The 20,518-nt window shown below is 40.5% G+C and overlaps 1 protein-coding gene across 3 annotated transcripts in view; it reads right to left on the reverse strand.

Moving 5' to 3' along the window:
- The window catches only part of DGCR2 (DiGeorge syndrome critical region gene 2), a 47,201-nt gene that overhangs the window by 25,235 nt on the left and 1,448 nt on the right, over positions 1-20,518 (reverse strand). For all 3 annotated transcript variants that reach the window (XM_029961113.1, XM_029961112.1, XM_029961111.1), the window contains exon 2: positions 1,486-1,608. In XM_029961113.1, coding sequence (XP_029816973.1) covers positions 1,486-1,608 — 123 coding nt within the window. The remainder of the gene's footprint in view (positions 1-1,485; positions 1,609-20,518) is intronic.

Here is a 20,518-nt window from a genome sequence, read left to right on the forward strand (position 1 = left end):
AACTTAAATTGCTGACTAATACACCAGGCAACAAGAGAGGATAAAAATAGATTTCTACTAATTGGATGTTCAAACGTTCCCACAAGTGAAGTCTTCGGTGCTTTTTAAGTAAATCCAAACAGTAACATGACTCTGCCTTCCCCTAGCCACTGAATTCCATTAGACTCCAGGATTTTTTTAGGTCCCTATATTTTCACATTTGGTCAAAGTTGGCTAAAAAGGAAGAAGAATAACAGCACAATTATAAAAGCAGCTTTCTTTAGGACATCCACATTGTAAAGAATATCCTTAAAAGACTATTAATGGTACAGCTTAATTTTCAATTTCAGAAGAAGTTACCAATTTTTTTTCTGCTTTGCTGCAAATATACACACACACAAACCAACTAAAAGCTTTCTAAATAGAGCACTGACATTCTTTTAATTATTTGGGTACAGTACACACTGGGGAGATGGTTAACTGTGGCAGAGTTTCAAAGTCTGAGAGTCAGATTTACTTTTCTAATCCCTCTAGAAAATATGAATATTTAGAGAAGTTTGTTGCTGTAAAACACAAATGTTACTATTTTGTAGCACCTCTTTAAAACAGCTCAAAATTCAAAATGATGACAGACTGAATGCTGTGATGACAATGCCACAAAGTTCATCAGTGATTCTCTGCAAGGAAATTAAGTAGTTCACTGAAGAAGAACTTCTTAAAACAGTTTTCAAATGTGATTTAGTCACACTGTAGAGGTAAAAGTTTAGAATTGTGCCACAGTTGAATTCATGCTTTCAGATACCTGTTTCACTCTTCTTAATGGAAAAAAATTAGAGGTCCCTTAACTTTTCAGATAAACAAGAAGGAGTTGCACTGGCCTGTTTGTCAAGAACAAATGAAAACATTCAAAATTATGATTATATAGTCACAGTTTTTCTTTGCTTGTTTTTAAGCACATCTCAGCATCCAGTAACTTTAGCAGAGAACCAGTGCTGGTCACAGGCAGCATAGGATTGTAAGAGTTTCTGAGGAGGAAATACACCAGTCTGTCTGACAGAACAAAGTTCTCCACACAAGAAGCATAAGCAGAAGAAGGAGCAATAAAACAAACTCTCTACCCAAGCCCAACAATGTCACCCAGCACCATTTGAGTGATATACAACTAAATCAGTAATTCCAAATTTAACCACGGGCTTATGCGTCATTTCAGCTTAATTGCAACATGATTTTTTCCTTGTCATGAAAGTCTCCTTTTAGACTACAAACTCACCTCATCTCCAGGACACCTGCTCACAGAGGATAATTCAGACAAGCCAAAAAACTGTCTGTGGCACTGGCTGCTCAAAATGAAGAGAGGCCAACTCGAACTTTGTTAATAATGGGTACAGGTCTATCAAAAAATCTCCAAAATTTCAAATAACAATAAGCAAGCGATCTGAAAGAGTCAAAGTACTGCTGCAAAACAAGCTGGCACTGGGATGAGCATTCTGCTCAGATTTTCCTTACCCGAACAGTCAACTTCATCACTCTCGTCCTCGCAGGTGGGCCATCCATCACACTTCCAGTCGGAAGGGATGCACTGAATGGTTCCACTCCGACACGCAAACTGCCCCGAGGTGCAGCGGAGCTCTAGGGAAGAAGAAGAAATTTGTGCTTTGTTTAAAGTGTGATTTATTCTCGCAAATCTATACATATATTAATTGTCTGTCGTGTCGTGTATCACCGAAGCGCAACGGACAAAGTTTCCAAATAAGCCAGCATGTTAAAAACAGCCTCGTTTCAGATCACTTCGTGTTTCAAACTGCATGTTTGTGGTTTTAACAGACAGGAAGGCTTGGGAAATAATTCTCTCGAGACACCTGTGGTAAAAACTTCCTGATAAAGATACCATGTGAGCAGCTATCACCACAGCATTACCCATTCATTTACTTCTGGTGGGGCACTGAGGATTTTGGTCGCTTTTCTCAGAACCAAAGTTCAACAGAAATGTTCCAGTAGTTAAGTGCTGCATTACACAACAAACTCAGAATCCTATTTCCATTCTAATCACTATGCCAGGACCCACTAGACTTGCACAAATGTCCTGCCTGATTCAGAGACGCTTCACAGAACTACTTGAAAAGTAATTTCTATATCCATGAACCTGTTTTCACTTTCTAGGTTAAGCTCTTCTGTAGCGTTTCTCCATGTGAGCATATCCTTCACAAGCAGCTGTCGATATCTGCAAACATGTGAGTGCACTGCCTACCTGCCATCACTACACTGTCACACCTCATTAGCATTACAAAAAGCACAACTTTTTTCAAAGCTTTTTTTAATAGCAATTCCGTCTATCAAATGCCAGAACCTAATAATTCAGGTTCATTTTGTATCCCTCAAAACATTTCGCAAGGGGGAAAAAAGTCTGTCTACACAAGTGAACAATTCTTAGCTGGTTCACAGCTGGCAGGTTTGCCAGCTGCCATCCCCATCCACAGGTTCACTTTTGCACCACACCATCACTCTCCATCTTTTTTCTGGGTAGTGGCTGTCAATTTTCCATTGTTTTTGAACAATTTAGCTCATACTCCTCTCAGTGAGGTACACTAACCCCAGGTAATTTCGTCTAGAGAGGGAGTATCCTTTCAAATAGAAAAAAAAAAGCTTGAAACACTCATCCCAGATTTTGAAAGGACCAAAGAGGCAACTGTTTTGAAGAAAGAAATCTCTAAAATAAAACTTAAAATACAGGTATGCATTCTCTCATCCACAGTTTACAACCTAAGAGCAGAGCTGTAATTGCAGTTGTTACTTCTTAAAACATGTCTAAGCGAAATCAAGACAGAGGTCACATTTAAGTGTTCAAACAACATGACTGGGCACAATAAAACCAGTCATCATGCACTCCCAATAAAAGCTGTACACACACACCTAGTAATTGGTATAAGATATTGATAACCGGCTTCTAATTTGATGTTAGACTAAAATCCAGTCCTACTACTGGTTTCTCTATAAAGCACAGACCTGCTCTTCTAGAAAAATAAAAGCAGGCACATCCTCTTAGCAACCACCTACTCAGAGCAAACATTCAGGTCACAAGATGCTTAGAACTCACAGGGACCTGCCAGACTACTGACGGCAACAAGAGACCTGACAGCACAAGAGTGTTCTCACCCATTTAGAGCTTTACTCAGCCCAGACACCGACAGAGAATGAGCACAGGGGAAATGGGGGGGGAAAAAAAAAAAGAATTATCATCTTAGGTCATAATGATTTCCTCCTCAGAACAAAATCTGAAGTAATTTCTTTAGCCTTTAAAGGAAAAGGAGGAATAAAGCAAAGGGAAATAAAAAATGGGGGGAAAAGCTTCTCTTGCCCAATGTACCAAGAGAGAAAATTTAAAATCTATCTTTAAGTTAGATAATTTCAAATCTAATCTTGAAGTTAGTTAAATCTCTCTTTAAGTAAGGGATAAAAAAAACAACAACACACAAGCCACCAAACCAAACAAGCGCAAAACCTCAAGCTGAAATTAAAAGTATGCAATTTTCAAGTTCACAGAAAAGCCCCAACTCTTTGGTAAATCATTGCAGCTTCCTTCACTGTTTTTGTGCAATATCAGCACACAGTGGAAGGTTTCTAACAAAGTCCTGCTGCTGCAGTTTCAAGTACAGAATTCACAGTGGGGCCTGTGGTAGATCTTTTAACACATGAAAGACTATCCTCAGCCCAGCTCCAGGTTTCCTTTGCATTCCCCTGTAGTTACGGCAAAATTCAATTCAAAACTCAACACTTTAAAATAAACTTGATTTTTTTTACTGCTTGATTTCAACAGAAATCACACACACACCCCCCTGTGAAGAAAGTTATTCTGCAGCCTTCTGGTTTCACACGCAGCATTCCCCAGGAATGCCAATGTGCACACGGGAAAAACAGTCAGGAATACCTTTGTCTGGCTGCAATTTCATACATGCTATTACTATTTTATATACAATTACATATGACTGGTTCAGATAAAAGCATGACTCCATCCCAATATTACAGGCATTAAACAAATGCCAGTTACATGCCGCAATTGCTTCCTGTGTTACAGGCACTCCTCTCCGAAGAATGTGGATACCTGGAAGAATACAAAACATTTCTATTAAAACACCTCTCAAACCAGCTGTACCATTGCTCCCAAGGGAGATCATGCCATGCCAGATGCACTCATTATTTCAGACCACGAGACATGAACTGCTACGCAATTCTGTTGCAGAGAGAGGAAACGTAACACAAAGAAATACTGTGAAATTAAAATCTCCATATTCTGCAAATGCTGTCAACAACCCTTCCTGAGCCATCCCCAGCCCAGAGCCATCAGGGCACGATACAGACACAAAAACAGATGGAAGTTTATAATGAACCTTTAAGATACTTGGCCACGGAACAGAGAAATTTGGGACAGGCAAGGGTGCACAGGGTATTTGCTGGTCTCCACAACCCTGTCAAACATTTCATTTCAGCAGCCTATTTTTAAGTCAAAACAGTAGAAAAATGAAAATATTTCAAGTTGGTCTCTCCCACAGAAAAGGCCAGACCCACTGCCAGCAGCAGAACAGGAATCATGAAGATGTATGAGCAGCAGTGAACAGTACATTATGTGACCATCCATCTTTCCTGGAATGCAAGTCATCACTTAACACATGGTCAGACACTGTACTTTCCAGGAGGGTGGTAAATAAAAACTGTTTCTTTGCCTATATAAGATTTCCAGTTCTTTTGAAGAATAGCAATAGTTTCAAAATTACCAGTGGCACTTTTGTCCTTAAAGCCAGATACCCCTCACAGTTTATAGCTATTGATGGTAACTCAGAGCAAGGAAGGATGAAGAAGAAAGTATCTTAAATTATCACCTTCTCACAGCACTAAAATCACACATTTTCCACCAGCTGTTAAATGCAAAACCATTGTGTTATCAAAATCATTAGTAAATATATAATGGCACAAGTTCAGCTAAGAGCAAGCAGCTGTTGGAGCAGAGGTACAGATATAACACTGAGCTAAGGGCATGAACAGCTGCCTAGAAGTGAAAATGTGGAAATGCAACCTCCTTTAGTGTTCATGTACGATGTGAAGAGTTGTATCAGCAGTATTATGATTCTCATATGCAGTTCTAACATAAAAAGCTCCTTTTCTTTTCAGGATCACACGCAGTCTTTGCTATGCTACAGCACAAAATTTAGTACACTGAAATCTCCTTTTAGAGCAATTAAATTCATCTAGCATTTGCTGGGAAGAAGGGAGGCAAGAAAAACACTGGAAATAGCAGCAATTGTAGTTTTTGCACTATACATAGTATATACTTACAAAGCATCACAAAGTTCAAGCAGTGTGAGAAGGTGAGAACACTTCAAGCAGCGAGGTGTCATTACAGTCTCTTCACCATCTCAAAGCACTTCCACAATTTTAACCCTCAACAATCTTACCAATCACTGCAGTCAAGTACAGAAAAATTATATAGTTTGCCAAAGGCTACAGATAAGATGAACCTCTGAGAAGTCAGCTGTCCTGACTTCTGGTTCCATGCTTCCATGATGACACTGCTTATTCCCTAAAATCCAAGCAACCCGCTGGTTTCACCAGCACACCCCTACCTGAACAAATGTCTGTCAGAAATATCAACAACAGTGTGTTCTCTGGTAATGCCTCACCTGTTCTACTATAAATTGGCTACAGGAAGCAAGAAACTCCTTAACTATTTATATAAAGAGAAGAAAAACTGAAATCGGATTCAGACCATCAGTTCTACAAGCTTAATATCTAACCCAAGATAAAACTTACAGTCAAGCAAAGGCCAAAAAAATCCAACACCAACTTTTTGGGACACATCATTAGATAATATAAACCTGTCCACAAGTCACTCACCTGAAAGAAGTCTTGCCAAAGCTTGTCGTGGACTTGTAATTTGGAATTTAAAAGAAAGTTTCCAATTGTTTTGTAAGTTTATCTATTCAAATACCAGAAATAACAAACAAGATTATACATAAATTTAAACAGTGCCATATGAACAAAAAGTCTTCATCTTCTTCAGCTGCCAAATATTTTTCTAAGTTACTCAGTGACAAAACCAACAAGATTTTTGACTAACAGAAAAATCTAGGTTTCAGACAGGAAAAACCTAATTTTTCAAGGTGGTTGCTTACACTCTCACAGAAAGCTTTTGTTCTGAAGATTTTCCCAACTGCATGTTGAATGCCAGGTGTTCCACAGCACTCATCATGTATTTCAACATAGGGCTACAACAGCTTTTTTAATTTTCTTTACAGCACACTGATCTCCAGATTTTCTGCTAAGTACTCAAAATAGACATTTACAAGAAGCATTATCCACAGGAAGGATTTCATGATAGACAGATAGATAAATAAATACACACTGCTTTAATTTCCAGCCAGTTTCATGTGTTTCATAAAACAAACAGATTTTGGCCATTATACAACAATCCAGGAAGCCCTTTCAGGTTTAATAATCTCCTGTAGTCTTTCCATGTAACTGAGAACTTTTTCCTTCCGGAGCCCAAGCTCTGGGAAGCCACAGTGCTTTCCTGGTCAGTGTGCTGCCCTGGCCCTTACTCTGTTTGAAACCTGTATTTTCTGCCTCATTTTTAAGACTTTCAGAAGTGCATTTGGACTAAGACACCTCCTGCTCACATTTAAACTGCAACTTATTTCTTATTCATCTTCCTCTTTTTTATGCAAAAGATAAGGCATAACTAGTTACTTGAAACAATTAGTTTATTTGAAAGAAAGGCAAGGAGGATCTATATATGCAGTATCTAAAACTACTTTTTCAACACAGTAAATCTCATTTTAGAACTTCCAATACCAAAGCAAGGCTGTAACGGGCACATGAGACAAAGTGTTGATTCAACACAAGTTCACGCTGCTGGTTCAGTTTCCTGAATGAATGTGATCACTTGGCTTTGAAACAGCAAATTCAGATCAAATTAGCTGCTGTCTGTCCACATTAGGTCAGATCAGCTATGGTTTGTCCCCCTGCAACCAGAAAGACTGCATGCTCCAGCTAATTCAGCAGAGATATACTGGTACAATCCAGCATCCATTAATGTGGAATTGGGGCCTCATAACAGTTGTCTGCTAACAAAGCCAGAACATCTACTAATGTACTTATTTTTTAAAATATTAGTTCTAACAGAAGAGACATTTTCTGTGTCTCTTCAGAGGCCAGGTCACACCATCACCGGGGTGAGAGAAGGAGCAGGGGTGGAAACAGCTCTCAGGAATGGGCCAAATCCATCAGCTGTAAACATTTCTGCCAAGTGACAGAAGCCAAAAAGCACTATTTACACATCAAAATACTCCTGCAAAGATAAGCTAGTAGATGAACAAGAAAACTTTGGTACTGTCTTCACAGGATTATTTCTCTTCCTTCAATTGAACACAAGAGATATAAAAGAGATTCAGTCAGAAGAAATGCTACATCCAATAAAAATTCCAGAGGCCCTGTCTCAGGCACAGACAATAAACATCTCCTGTAGAGCATTAGGTGAACACACCAAAGTTTTCAAAATCTAAATTTCAACCTTATATTTTCAAGACACTGAAGATTATCATTGTAGGAATCAGCAGAGCACTAGAAAGACAAATCTCTCCTAAGGCAGAAATGTATCCCTGACAGAAGACTCCACTCACTCACAAACCATGTGTTCCTAACTCTAATATACAAACAACAAGCAGTACAAAAACCTCGATGTCATGGCAATTCACAAAGTCAGAGGTAGAGATGAGGAGCCAGAGGCTGAAACCAAAGCCTCCAAAATATAAGTCTCAATTCAGGACAAGGCTTTGATACAGAAATAAAACTCAGTGACTACAATCACTGATTACAGAAGTTGGGGGGTTTCTACTTGCAATTACTTGACTTCTTATCCTTTATTAAAGGATTCAGCAGACAGTAAAGCCTGACACATTAAGATATTCTTTTAGTAGCAAAGACTACAGATGCACATTAGATTTTAGCGTTTACACAGCAAGTATAGATTTGAATCTATTTCATATTTTAATACAAAGAAATGCCATTTTCCATTTCCCATGCTAATTGTTCTTGTCTACTGAGCTTCATTTGTATGGAAATTGAAATTTGATTAAATGTACGAACCCAGTACTTAATGTTATTTCAATTATAAGCTATTACTCTGAAACGCATGTATTGGAAAGGATGAGCTGGAAGTACCTGGTTTGGTTTTGTATGTAAGCTCTTAATGAACAATGGCAGTTTTGTGTGCACCTTACACATACTTCACTTATTTTGGTCACATTTCTCAAGGTTGGATCCGGCAGATCCCCTGGCATAATTTTTATTTACAGACCAAAGGAAAACAAAAGACAAAACTACTTCCTGTTTTCTCAGTGTAAGTCACTCATTGTCCCAAACCAGATGAACCAACCTGTAAGAAAATATTCTGTTCAGATTTCAAGAGGCAATTACAGCCATCAAAAGCTGATTAAGCATTAACAAAAACTCTAACTACAAGTGCTTAGACCTGTAACTCTCCTTATTCAGATTTTAACTCGTCCAACAGGTCTTTCTTATGTTTTATAATACTCAACCTACATACTTAACTTTAGACCTGTACCTACACGTTACGCTGTTGTTTCATATTTTAACATTTAAGTTTACTAAAACTGAAAGTTGCTTTTTTCCTTAAATCACTCTTTCTCTATAACCTGAGCCATGCTACAGTGCACAAGCAGGATCAGATCCCAGCCCCCTCAGCAAGAAGCCCAACCCCCTAAGACCTTTGCTCCTGGAGATTCTGCTCAGCACCAATGCTCACCAAATGCCTGCAAACAAGCATCAGAAACAAAACAACAACAAAAGGAACACCACGCCCATCATCATCACAAAAACAAACACAGCTCCATATCTAATATTTATGCTCAAGAGGGAACATAGCACAAACAATATTTCTCTAAACTGGCTTTTACTGCAGTAACATAAACTTTAAAATATTCTTAATATTCCCAACACAACACTAACAGTGGTTATCATAATGTAATCCTCAGCAGACAGGCGAAAAAAACTGTCCTTAAGGTAGTCCTCTGCACTTGAAAAGTAGTATTCCTAACCTGGACGTCCCCCAAGTCCACAGGTGAAGTTCACTGGAGCAGGTACTCTGTATCTCACAAAATTCCTGAAAATCTGCCAGCCTGGAAAGAACAGGGCCATCCTGCCCCACCTCTGCTCGTGGTGGCCAAAAGGCAGCTGCTGAACAGCTTTCGGGGACTGAGCTGCCGACTACAAACAGCGCTTGAGGATGCTCTGACACAGACTTTGAACAGGTTTGCTTGTTTTTAACTTGTCTTTGAGGTATCCCTGATCCCACACAAAGGCTCTTCTCTCAGGGAAGCAAAGCCATACCTAAATGGCATTTCCCTCAGCTCCAGATCTAGAGAAGTTTTCACAAACCATTCGCTTCCCAGCAGGTCTCCCTGTCACTAGGTGATTCTGACTTCCATTACATGTTTTTAAGTTTACTATTATACCACCCACTGCTGCATTCAGCGTAGCACAGTAAGTACATCCAGTACTTTGTAACAAAGCCACAGTAGGAGAAAAGCAGACTATGATAACACCAACTTATTTCCAGAGGAGAAAACTATCTATGAAGCTCATATGTCACCATCAGACAATCATCCATTTCATAGATAAAGTTTATTGAAGTTCCTCAATAAAACTGGCTCTGTTTACTGTTCCTCCAGTTAAAAGCCTATAGAATAATTAAAATTAAAAGCCTTCTGAAGAATTAAAAAACTAGGAAAGGACAGAGCACTCCATTTTCATGTTCCATTACACAGGAGCTAAAATGACTGGCCATTCACCTGTGATACTGAAAATGTGCCTAAGGTACCCTTACATCAGGCAGCTTTGGTTGATCACAGCCTGAGTACGTGCAGAAGTATGAAAGGACAACAGAGCCTGAGGGGAAAAAAAGGCCCCATGATATGCTCATAGCCAAAACACAACCCACACCTATTCTCAAACTTAATTCCAGCTCCTGAAAATTAGAGATTCATAAGTTATAATCCCATTTAATAGGAATGCATCAGTTCCAAAAATAAATAAATAATACATGTCAGAGGCACTGGCATTTTCTGCATGACCTCAGCATGTTGTTTCATGAAGTAATTAAAATTGTGACAGCACTCCAGCTGAAACCTGTAAATCCTTAATGAATAACTCTAATGAACATTCAGTATTACTCAGTGTTCTGTCACAGTAAGTTACACTACATCACCCCAACATCCACCAAAAGCTTCATCTACCTAGACTTCAGCAAAGCCTTGACACCATTTCCCACAGCATCCTCCTGGAGAAACTGGCAGCTCCTGCCTCCCATGGGTGCACTGTTCACTGGGTAAACAAGTGCCTGGATGGATGGCCGGGCCGTGGTGAAGGTGCTACATCCAACTGGGGCCAGTCACTAGTGGTGCTCCCCAGGGCTCAGTACTGGGGCCAGTCCTGAGGCCCCAGTCTTTATTGATTATCTTTATTGATTGTCTTTATTGATTATCTGGATGAGGGGATCAAGAGCATCCTCAGTAAGTTGACAGATGACACCTAGTTGGGCAGGAGCATTGATGTGCTGGAAGGCAGCAAGGCTCTGCAGAGGCACCTGGACAGGCTGGATCAGTGGGCTGAGGCCAACCGTGTGAGGGTCAACAAGGCCAAGGGCCAGGCCCTGCACTTGGGTCACAACAACTCCAAGCAGTGCTTCAGGCTTTGGGAAGAGCAGCTGGAAAACTGCTCAATGGAAAAAGCCCATGGCATCCTGGCCTGTATCATCAATAGTGTGGCAGCAAGACCGGGGCAGTGACCCCCTGTGCTGGGCACAGGTGAGGCCATGCCTCAAATCCTGTGCTCAGTTTTGGGCCCCTCACTACAAGAAGGACATTGAGGTGCTGAAGGGAGTCTAGAGAAGGGAATGGAGCTGAGGAAGAGTCTGGAGCACAAGTCTGATAACAAGCAGCTGAAGGAGCTGGGGTTGTTTAGCCTGGAGAAAGGTAGGGTCAGGGGAGACCTTATCACTCTCTACAACTACCTGAAAGGAGGTTGTAGGGAGGTGGGGGTCAGCCTCTTCTCCCAAGTAACAAGCAATAGGACAAGGAGAAATGGCCTTAAGTTGCCAGAGGATGTTTAGATTGAATATTAGAAAAAATTTCTTCACTAAGAGGGTTGTGAAGCACTGGAGCAAACTGCCCAGGGAAACAGTGGAGTCACCATCCCTGGAGTTACGTAAAAGACGTGCAGATGTGGCACTTGGGGACATGGTCTAGCGGTGGACTTGGCAATGCTGGGTTAATGGTTGGACTCAATAGTATCAAAGGTCTTTTCCAACCAAAACAATTCTATGATTCTATATTTATTACACCTACACCCTGCACAAGCTTGGAACTGACCCAGTTTTATCTTCCTCACAAGTGTCATTCACTGCAATTCATTGTCTGCTCTTTGTCTGGAGGGCAAACTCAATGCCAGTAAGGATGGGGGGAAAAAGGGAAATCAAAACAACAAAGAAAAAAAAGCACAGGCAGAGCAAGAGATCCAGCATTCAGCCAAAGCAACAACACCAGAGCATCTTGAATGGGAAACCTGGCTATAACTTCTTAGGATTTACAAAATACAGACTTTGTGCTCTATGAATGTGGACACATTCCTAAGGCTGAAACAGAAAAAAATGTATTTCCCAATTCTCCAATACTGCTAAAACCAAAGAGAAAACAAAACTTGCTACTTGAACTAAACTGAAAGAATACTGTGAATTAGGCAATGCAGCATTCCAGACTGAAAAACAGTTTATTTTCATAGCAGTGAAAATACCAGGCTAAGCAACAGGCTCACGCTTTTTTCCCCCCCTAAGAAACTGTTATATTATGATAATAAGTAAATAGGCAGAAGGGAAAAGCAAAATACAGCACAGGCACAAAGAGCACTCAGTGCAAACAAAACCAAAGCCATGGGTACTTGAGAAGCCTTCAATATGGCTCAGAATTAAATCCTACAGCTCCTCTACACTAACACCCTTGTTCAGGACTTCAGATGTTTTGTACAGGTGGGACTTCGGTGTTCCAGCACAACAATGACAAGTGACTTAAACCTGCACAGCACCAAATTTTTTACCCTTTACCTAAAGAAAGCTGATCAGTGGATGAGTGGAAGTGCCAATGACACCTCACAAATTCACTAAGCAATTTTAAGCAAGCTTGAGAAAAGTCAAGAGTAGGAAAACACAGCATATAGTGTGGTTCTAAGCTTTCCAAAGCTTGCACAAGGGAAGGAAACTATGATCTTCTTGAGCTTCAGAGGGCAGGAAACCCCAGCGTGGCTTGCTCTGCTCAGCAGGTGCCAGCACACCTGCTGTCACCTGTCACCACAGTGGGGTGGCTCCCAGCTGGCAGAGGAGGGAAGTGGTGAGCTGGGGTAACTGAACCTTGCACCAGACCCTGCAGGACTCCCAGCTTCCTCATGCCAGAGGACAGACAGAGGGGACATGGGGAAAACACAGCCTTATTAAATCAGTGTCAGGCAAGGGTACTACAGCAGAGGAAGTACAGGGACACAGGAGAGAAGTTCAGGAGTTCAGGTTTCATCAAACCCCACTACTTATGAAAACATACTCAGCAAGTCATCAACTGTGTCCAGAAAAGAGCATCATCCCCAACAGTGCTTTCTCCCTACAATCCACTCAGGTCAGGGCAGATGGATTATCCCACACACACCACAGATACTTAAAATACCTGGGTACCTCAGCTCAGCTGTTTCTAGAGTCCACTCTCAATCCTCACTTCAGACCTTTACCATCTTCTAAACACAGCTCTTACATGATTCTCATACTCCATTGTATCCAAACACTCTCAAACATCACATTAATGTACACATACTTTTCTTTCTTGCTTGCAGTTCTTCACAAAGGTGGGTCATTCTGAACAAAGGAAAAGCACTTGGTTCTCAACTCTGTCTTCACAAGTTTTCAGCATTACCTGCACCTCCTTCCTCCCAAGAGGCATCTGCCCTGGTCCTTTGCCCCATCTGAGTTATGTTCAGAACCACACAGCAGTGCCAGCAACCCTAGAAGGATCAGCCTGGTAATCAGTAGTATTTGAATACCAGGAACATTTCTTTTTCCCCTCATTTTCCGACAGTGTCTGTACAGGCTGTTTGATGAAAAGCCTCTAAAGCGATCTAGAGAAACTATCAGTAAAAGTAATCTAGAAAGTACTTCTATATCTAAAGCTATTACCTGGTAGCTGCCTACCCAAAACTGCTCCCAAAAAATCTAGGCATGTGACACGGTTCCTCTTCTCTTCCTGTATTCTCAGGATTAATACCTATCCAGTCAAGTCAGTTTGGATCAATATTTGTTCATGTGCGAAATGGTTTTCACTTAGGAATAATCACCAGGGAAAGAATCTGTATTCCCTTTGACCAAATAAACTGCAGGTGTCTAAAAAAAAACCAATAAAACCCCCCAACCAATCAAACTAAAACCCAACAAATACACTATAAAGATCTGTTTTCCTCAGAGGAAAAATTCAAATAAAAAATTTTACATGAACTGTGTATTAGTGTTTTCTTTAGATCAGGTTTCAACAAGAAGAGTACTCAGATGAAACACGATAATAGCAATTCAAGAACTGTCAGAGCAATCAAGGCTAATTTGTAGCCACCATTAAATTGCAAGGAGGAATTGCCAGATTTCAGCAGTATTACTTAGCATGCCCATTTACTTTCAGCAAGACAACACATGTTCCTGCTTCACAGGAAAACAAAAAAAGTTCCTATCTCGTCCTTTTTTTTTTTTTTTAGTGCAGGATTCAGCAGTATTTAGGCATATCCTTAAATTTTCAGCACATGAGCAATTCTGAAAAGCTACTGAAAATACGCCATTTAAAGCCAAGTATGTATTTGCTGAAATAAAACATGAGGAATCGCAGTAGTCTTTAAAGCCTTTAAAGTCTTTAAAGGTGACAAAATTCTGCCTACGAAATCAGGTATTTTTTAACCCCCCTCTCCAAAAACTAACACCGTTTCTTAATTTCAAAACCAAATGAATGTGGAAGAAGTTCTCTACAGGGCCCTAAGAAAGGTCAAGGTCTTAAACACGAATCCAACAATTCAGGGAGAGCGGAAAGCTGTGCCTGAGCACTGTTCAAATGCAGGTCACACTAAAAAAGGCTTTTGCTCCTGATTCTTTCTTTTTGCCTCCACCTCTTGTATGAGACTTGATGAGCAAGCACCCAGAACACTTAAGAGCAAAAATCTGATATACAGAAGAACTATGACCTCAAATACAGAAACCATGTTTTATGCTTTGCACAGGAGCTGGTGCAGTGGCTGTCCTGTACTGGAGCAAACGGCTCATGTTTTGAGTAAATAAAATTCCCCCCTTCCACGGAATGGGAACACAGCAGGCATGTGGCCACTGTCAGCCACCACTGCATCTGTCCACACTGTATGAGATCCCGTGCTTTCCTCTTCCTGGAGAGAAATTCCACATATCAAACCCCTGAGTTTAATAGTTCTATCAGAAGCAGCAAATAAAGGTCCAAGGTATTTATAAAAAGCCACTTAACCCTCTAGGAGTAGTTCTCTCATTCCCCAAACCTTCTAATCACTCAAGTACTGCAGCACTCTTCAGTCAGCATCTATCATGCACGTGTTAGGTACCACACCACAAAACTCTGCCATTTTTTAGCTGCCACATTAATAGAAAAATTACATTCAACTCCATTATTGCTCAGAAAGACACAGATGAGCACTATAGCATCCTTGAATCACTCCTCTCCAATCTGATTACTACCAGAATTGAGAGAGTATAATACTTCTAATTAAGTCTTGGATCTCACTCCTGCAATATTCCTGATATTTCATAAAGATTTTCCAAGATCTCACGAATAGAGTACACTTATGTTACTGATTTTAATTGGTAAAGAGTAATTTAAGCGTATTAAATAATTTCACAAATTCAACAGAGAGAAAACACAAACACAGTTTTGACCATCCCTTCATAAAAACAAGCTGTAACAAGTTTTAGAAGTTTAGTGTACACAAGGCAAAATGCTGCTTGGGCACAAACTCCAACCAAGCAGGTGTGAGAAGCAGGATTACTTACTTGTTTTCTTTTAAAGTGTATAAGAAAACATAAATTACTTCTAAGTCAGAATAAATCTTTTTATTTACACTGCTGAAGAAATATTAGCACAGACAAAACATAGAGATACTCTGAAAGAAAAGACAACATAGGAAAAAAAGAGTTACACAAATGAATATAAGACAAAGAAAAATCATTGAGTGAAAGGACAAAAGAGCAGGGAATGTCCCAAAAGCAGCCACCAAAAGCTACCTCTACATTTCCACCCACTGAGCCAGCTGACAATTCTCAAGCACAATAATCAATAAACAGAACAGAAACTAAATGCAATGGTTAGATCAACCAATTTTAATTTGAATTAACTAGGAAACTGAATGTCATTTTGTTTAGCTATAGTTAATGAAGCAATCAGCAATTGCCATTAAACTTAAAACTGTATTTCTAAATTATCTGAATGACAGGCAAACACTAATAATAACTTCCTTGGGAGTTCCACATAACAAATACCATTAAAGCAATGTTCAACAACCCTAGAATTAGCAGGCTTACCCTTTAAAACAAAGAAAAATTTAAAGTTTCACAGAAACCACAAGATGCCAGAGGATTTCACAGTTCGGGGAATGTGGATTAAAGGTTAATCCCAAACTCACATTTTTAAGCAACTCAGTTACTTGAGTTCTGCTACAGCTGATCAATGAGTTCACCAACCCATTCGTGACTTCTCCTCAACTCAGGGGGTCCTCTACAAAACCACCACTGAAGTGTGACACGTGAACCTGCCATGCAAGGATCCTGAATGGAACTGAAACCTTTCCAGAGAGGCAAAAGCCAGGAAGGAAGAAGCACTACCAGGCACCCACCACACTGTGGAAAAACTAGTGGGTCCTGGTACCTGAATGGTCTTGGGAAACTCAATCTGCTCTTTAAAGCTGTAGCTTAAGAGGGACGTGCATTAGACTGCACTTAGACACAAATAAACCCTAATTGCAGAACAACAGACTGGCAACTGGACTTAGCAAAAGAATCTGGTGTTTGGAGTCTCTATCACAGGAAATCATTAGCAATAGGCTAGACAAACATCCTTCAGGAATTGCCTGGGTTTGCCAGATGTTGTTTTAGGACAGGAAGACAGACTACCCAATCTCTCAGTACTCCTTCTAGCCATAACTTTCTATCAGTCTACATAGAATAAAAGATTACCAAGGCTCTTCTCATCACAGGTTAACCCTTGAGATCACACAGGCAAAGATTTGCAGGGCCTTGGGTTCTTGCATTGATAGCAAGAACCCAAGGCACATGTCCTCCATTTCAAAACACAAAAGAAACTTGAGCAGCCTCATTAACCCCTGAGGGGCAGGAGCAGTGATGCCATGGAGTTGTTTCCAGGTTCTGCTCTGGCCAGGCTTCAGGTACCACAAGCTCCACTCAGGGTGGAAGTTATTAACATGCATCTCACAGCATCAAGCGAGAACTTCTAAAAGGTGCAAGAAACCACCACGTAAAAACCCAGAGACCCAGGCTTTACTCAAAGATGGACCACAGAGGTAGCTACTGCTCTTGCATTACAATTCAACATCAAAACCAGCCCTAATAAAGCTAATTCCAAAGGAAGGGATGATTCATTGAACTCTTGTCAGAAATTTTTTACATTCACTGGGGGATTTTACATCTTTCATACTTAGTATCTAAAGTTCCTCTCTCTTCAAGCTAGCTGGGCCTTTCCCCTCAACCACCGAGAAAGCAGCACAGCTGCCTCCTCCTGATGCAGTGCTCTCTTTTCCATCACTTCTGCTGTTCTGGACCAACCTTCCTCTGCCCCTAAACCAACTGTAGGGACATAAAAGTCATATCTCTGCAAACCCCCATGGTGTCCTTCTGGTTTATTCCTTCTCAGCGCAGTGCATGCAAACAGCCCTATGCCTACTGACTCCTTTCTTCTCCTTTACTTTGCAGCCATGGCTAGTAGCAAATCCACTTGCACCTCAAAAATTTTGCTTTATAATTAACATCAGGAATTACTAGTCTTAAAGGATCAGACCTGCTAATAAGGTCTGGTACCTTCTGCTTTGTCTCCCTGCTACACTGAGGGCAGACATAAGAAACTCTTTTCACATCCATCAGCCTCGCTCTGCAGCTGCAATAACAGCAAACAGCAGAGCAAGGAACATCAAGACACGAGCTCACCAAGAGGTAACAGCAGGAAGAAAAAGAAAACCTAAAACCAGTAGATAGAGAAGTAAGAGGATGGGGGGAAAACACCAGACTGGAAGACAGGCCAAGCCCCACTTTCAGCAAAACTAACTGAGGAGGTGTGATAAAAACCCTTCTGCCCCTCACACCTAGAACCTTTCACTCGGGAATTCAGCTAAATACACAGAGACTGCAGTTAGTGACAACATGAACCCCAACAAATTCACCACAACTCTCACTAAGGTAGAGACAGAAAATAAAGACCAAAATAAGGGCTTTTGTTTGCCTACCATCAAACTCCTTTTAGAGCAGAGGAACGCTGGGCCAGAGTACATTTCATCAACAATATATTTGGGTCTCCAACTGAATTAACCAATACACTTCAACTGGACAAAACCAGATACATCCAGTCACAGCACACAAGTGGAGCACATTGAAACTATGCTGATTGTGGATTTGTTTAGGCCTCTACTCCAGTGAACTCTCCCTTGCACTTAAGACCTACAACTTTTGACCAAAAGACAAGAAAGAGCAATTTAAACACACTTGTCAGTTGTACCGTGTCAGAACACCAACACCCCACCTGTGAGGGCATAACCACAGCTGTGAGCGAGCTCCAAAGCATAGGGGAAGTTCAAACTGTGAGCTGGAGTGTAGGGTTTTAACCAGAACACTTGCACTGGCAAGTCTTTCTAAGCATTGCAGATTAGGTATGCTGTGCAATATTTTTTAAAACAGACCTCGGGTAATAAAATTACTTCCTTTAGTTGGCTTTGAAGTGGAGAAAAAACGCTGCAAGAACTAGAACTCAATTGGCTTTTAGCTGCCTGGCAAACGCTCTAATAAGAAAGCCCGATGACCTACATTCACAAGGCTCTGTACTAAACCACTATTACAAAATCCAATATAAAGCCTGACCATGTTTAAGTGTTTTCCATTAGCACACAGCAGTATCTTGTTAGAGAAATATGAAAACATGTTATTGTCTTTAGCGATGATGATCTTAATTAATCCTCTAAACACTTCTGAAACACGTTGTGTTGATCGTTCCAGACTGCTTAAGTTCCCAACGCTACACAAAGACACCAAAACCCCTGCTTCTCAGTGGTGTAATGGGATGGTAACAGAAAGAGGAACTTCTTAAATATTCCCCCACTGTGAAAAACTGCATTCATAACAATTTACATCTCTGATGCTCCTTTGATAACCAACAGAAATGCACTGGTTCAGAAACTCGGTCCAAATCCACCAGAACAGCTTACTGTGACTCAGCTAACACACCACTCAAGTATTTCTTTACTTAAAGACACCAGCTCTCAGCCAGACAGTCAGATAACCTGAAGCAGATGTTTGGAGTTGTCCTGGAGAAGATATTATTAAACCAAACCCCCCTGTGGTAAATATCCCTAAAAAGCAAGTGTCTGAATGCCAGACAGAGTAAATTCAGTAGTGTTTGGAGGAAATATTAAGTTAGTCCTTCACTCTACACCCATAGACTTGGAAGAGTCCAATACATTCAGCTCCAATTCACATTAGCAGATTCCAAACACAAAATGAGTAACACAACTCAAAGAGAAATGCCCTATTTTTTTTAAAAAAGAACTCTTTCAAAAATGCATTATAAAGCAGGCAACTAGTCAAAAAAAGCAGGTTATGGTCAAAACAGAAAGAAAAAGACTGGGACAACAAAAAAGTCAAAGCAGAGATTCTCAAAGGCACAAAATTATAATTAAAAATCCACAGGCTCAGAAAATTCTAACTGCCCACAGCACCTTCAGGAACCCAAGTCTCCACAGCTGGGGCCAATGTTGTGGTTTGTTGAAAGTAACTCACCCTGTTAGTGATGACAGTAGTGTAAAACACTCATGTAACCAAGGCAGAAAAATTAGGGTAAAAAGAAGACATTTTAATTAATTTCTCTCTTAATTTACTAAAACCCATCTCATCCTAAATGCAGAAAAAATAGGTCCATGTAAAATCACTGCCTTTCAGATTGCATGAAAAGATACTACAGTTGAGGAGGCTTAAAAGAAGGTTTTATTTATCTGAAGAGCACAGCAAGAACACGCACACAAAGCCAGTGTCAAATTAACATGGAAATACAAAGAGATGCCTGATCCGCCGGGACTGAATTGTGAAGGGACTACACATTCATCTCGGAGTACATAAAACCTCCCATCACTCTGCAGCACTCATCTCATAGCTCCAAGTACAGATTTAAGCTAAGCAAGCTGCAGGTGTCCTTTCTAAACCAGAAAGACAGTTGCTACAACACACAGGTTTAAAGAAGCAAAAGGTAAAGCAAATATCACTAGGGAAATAAATCCTAAGTTCAAATACTCTTTCTGAGAAGGAGAATACTCTTCTCTTCCTGTCTCTCCCCAAAAAAAAGACTACAGAGACTTCTTCATCATTGATTAAAATGGTAAATTTGGTTCTGTACATCCTCTGAACTTGCAAGAACCAGGTTTTCCCTATTTGCACCTCGTGTTTCAGGATCAAACCATATACTATTTAATCTACTGAACAGGTGATCTATTTGAAACAGCATGTTCAAGATATTAAATGAAGCAAATCAAAAAAAGGAATTAACATTGGCAAAAAGCTGTGAGCCCACTCAGAAGTGATGGACTCTCTCCTGAGGAGGAAGGAGAGGCATCACCATGGACAGCTCAGCCACCACACTCATCTGGAGCCACCAAGTAAACAGGATGGATGAGTGTATTCCAAATGGAACTCAGAAACTCCTCATACAGCAAGGAATTCCAGCTGCAGCACTATATCCAGCTGAGTTACTTCACATTTGGTTCAGGAGTACATATGGTTTGGGCAAAATTCATGGAATTCACATGGAGTCGCCACAGGGGAATCCTAATGCTGCAGGTTTCAAAGGCAGTGGTTAGAACCTGAGCAGATGAGTTAAGGTTTGCTCACAAGGACGACACTTCTGCCACTGAGGCTACAGCAGCACAAATCTCTAAAGTAGGTACATTAGAGAGCCAGTGGGAAAAAATCATTTGTCTTAAAGAAGCAAACCTCAGTGAAAAACTTGTCTTCATCCATCAAGCATCAGCTGCTGACAGAGGTTCAATATCAAACTGGAACAACAAATGTGCTGACACAATATGAAAAATGCCATTTGCTAATTCCTAGGAGGCTACAATGCTCAACACCAACTGAGTTCAGGGTCAATTCTACCCACCTGTAAAAGCACACAGG

Source organism: Manacus vitellinus, unplaced genomic scaffold (assembly GCF_001715985.3).
Source record: "Manacus vitellinus isolate BGI_N305 unplaced genomic scaffold, ASM171598v3 scaffold_31_pilon, whole genome shotgun sequence".
In the NCBI taxonomy this organism is placed as follows: Eukaryota; Metazoa; Chordata; class Aves; order Passeriformes; family Pipridae; genus Manacus; species Manacus vitellinus.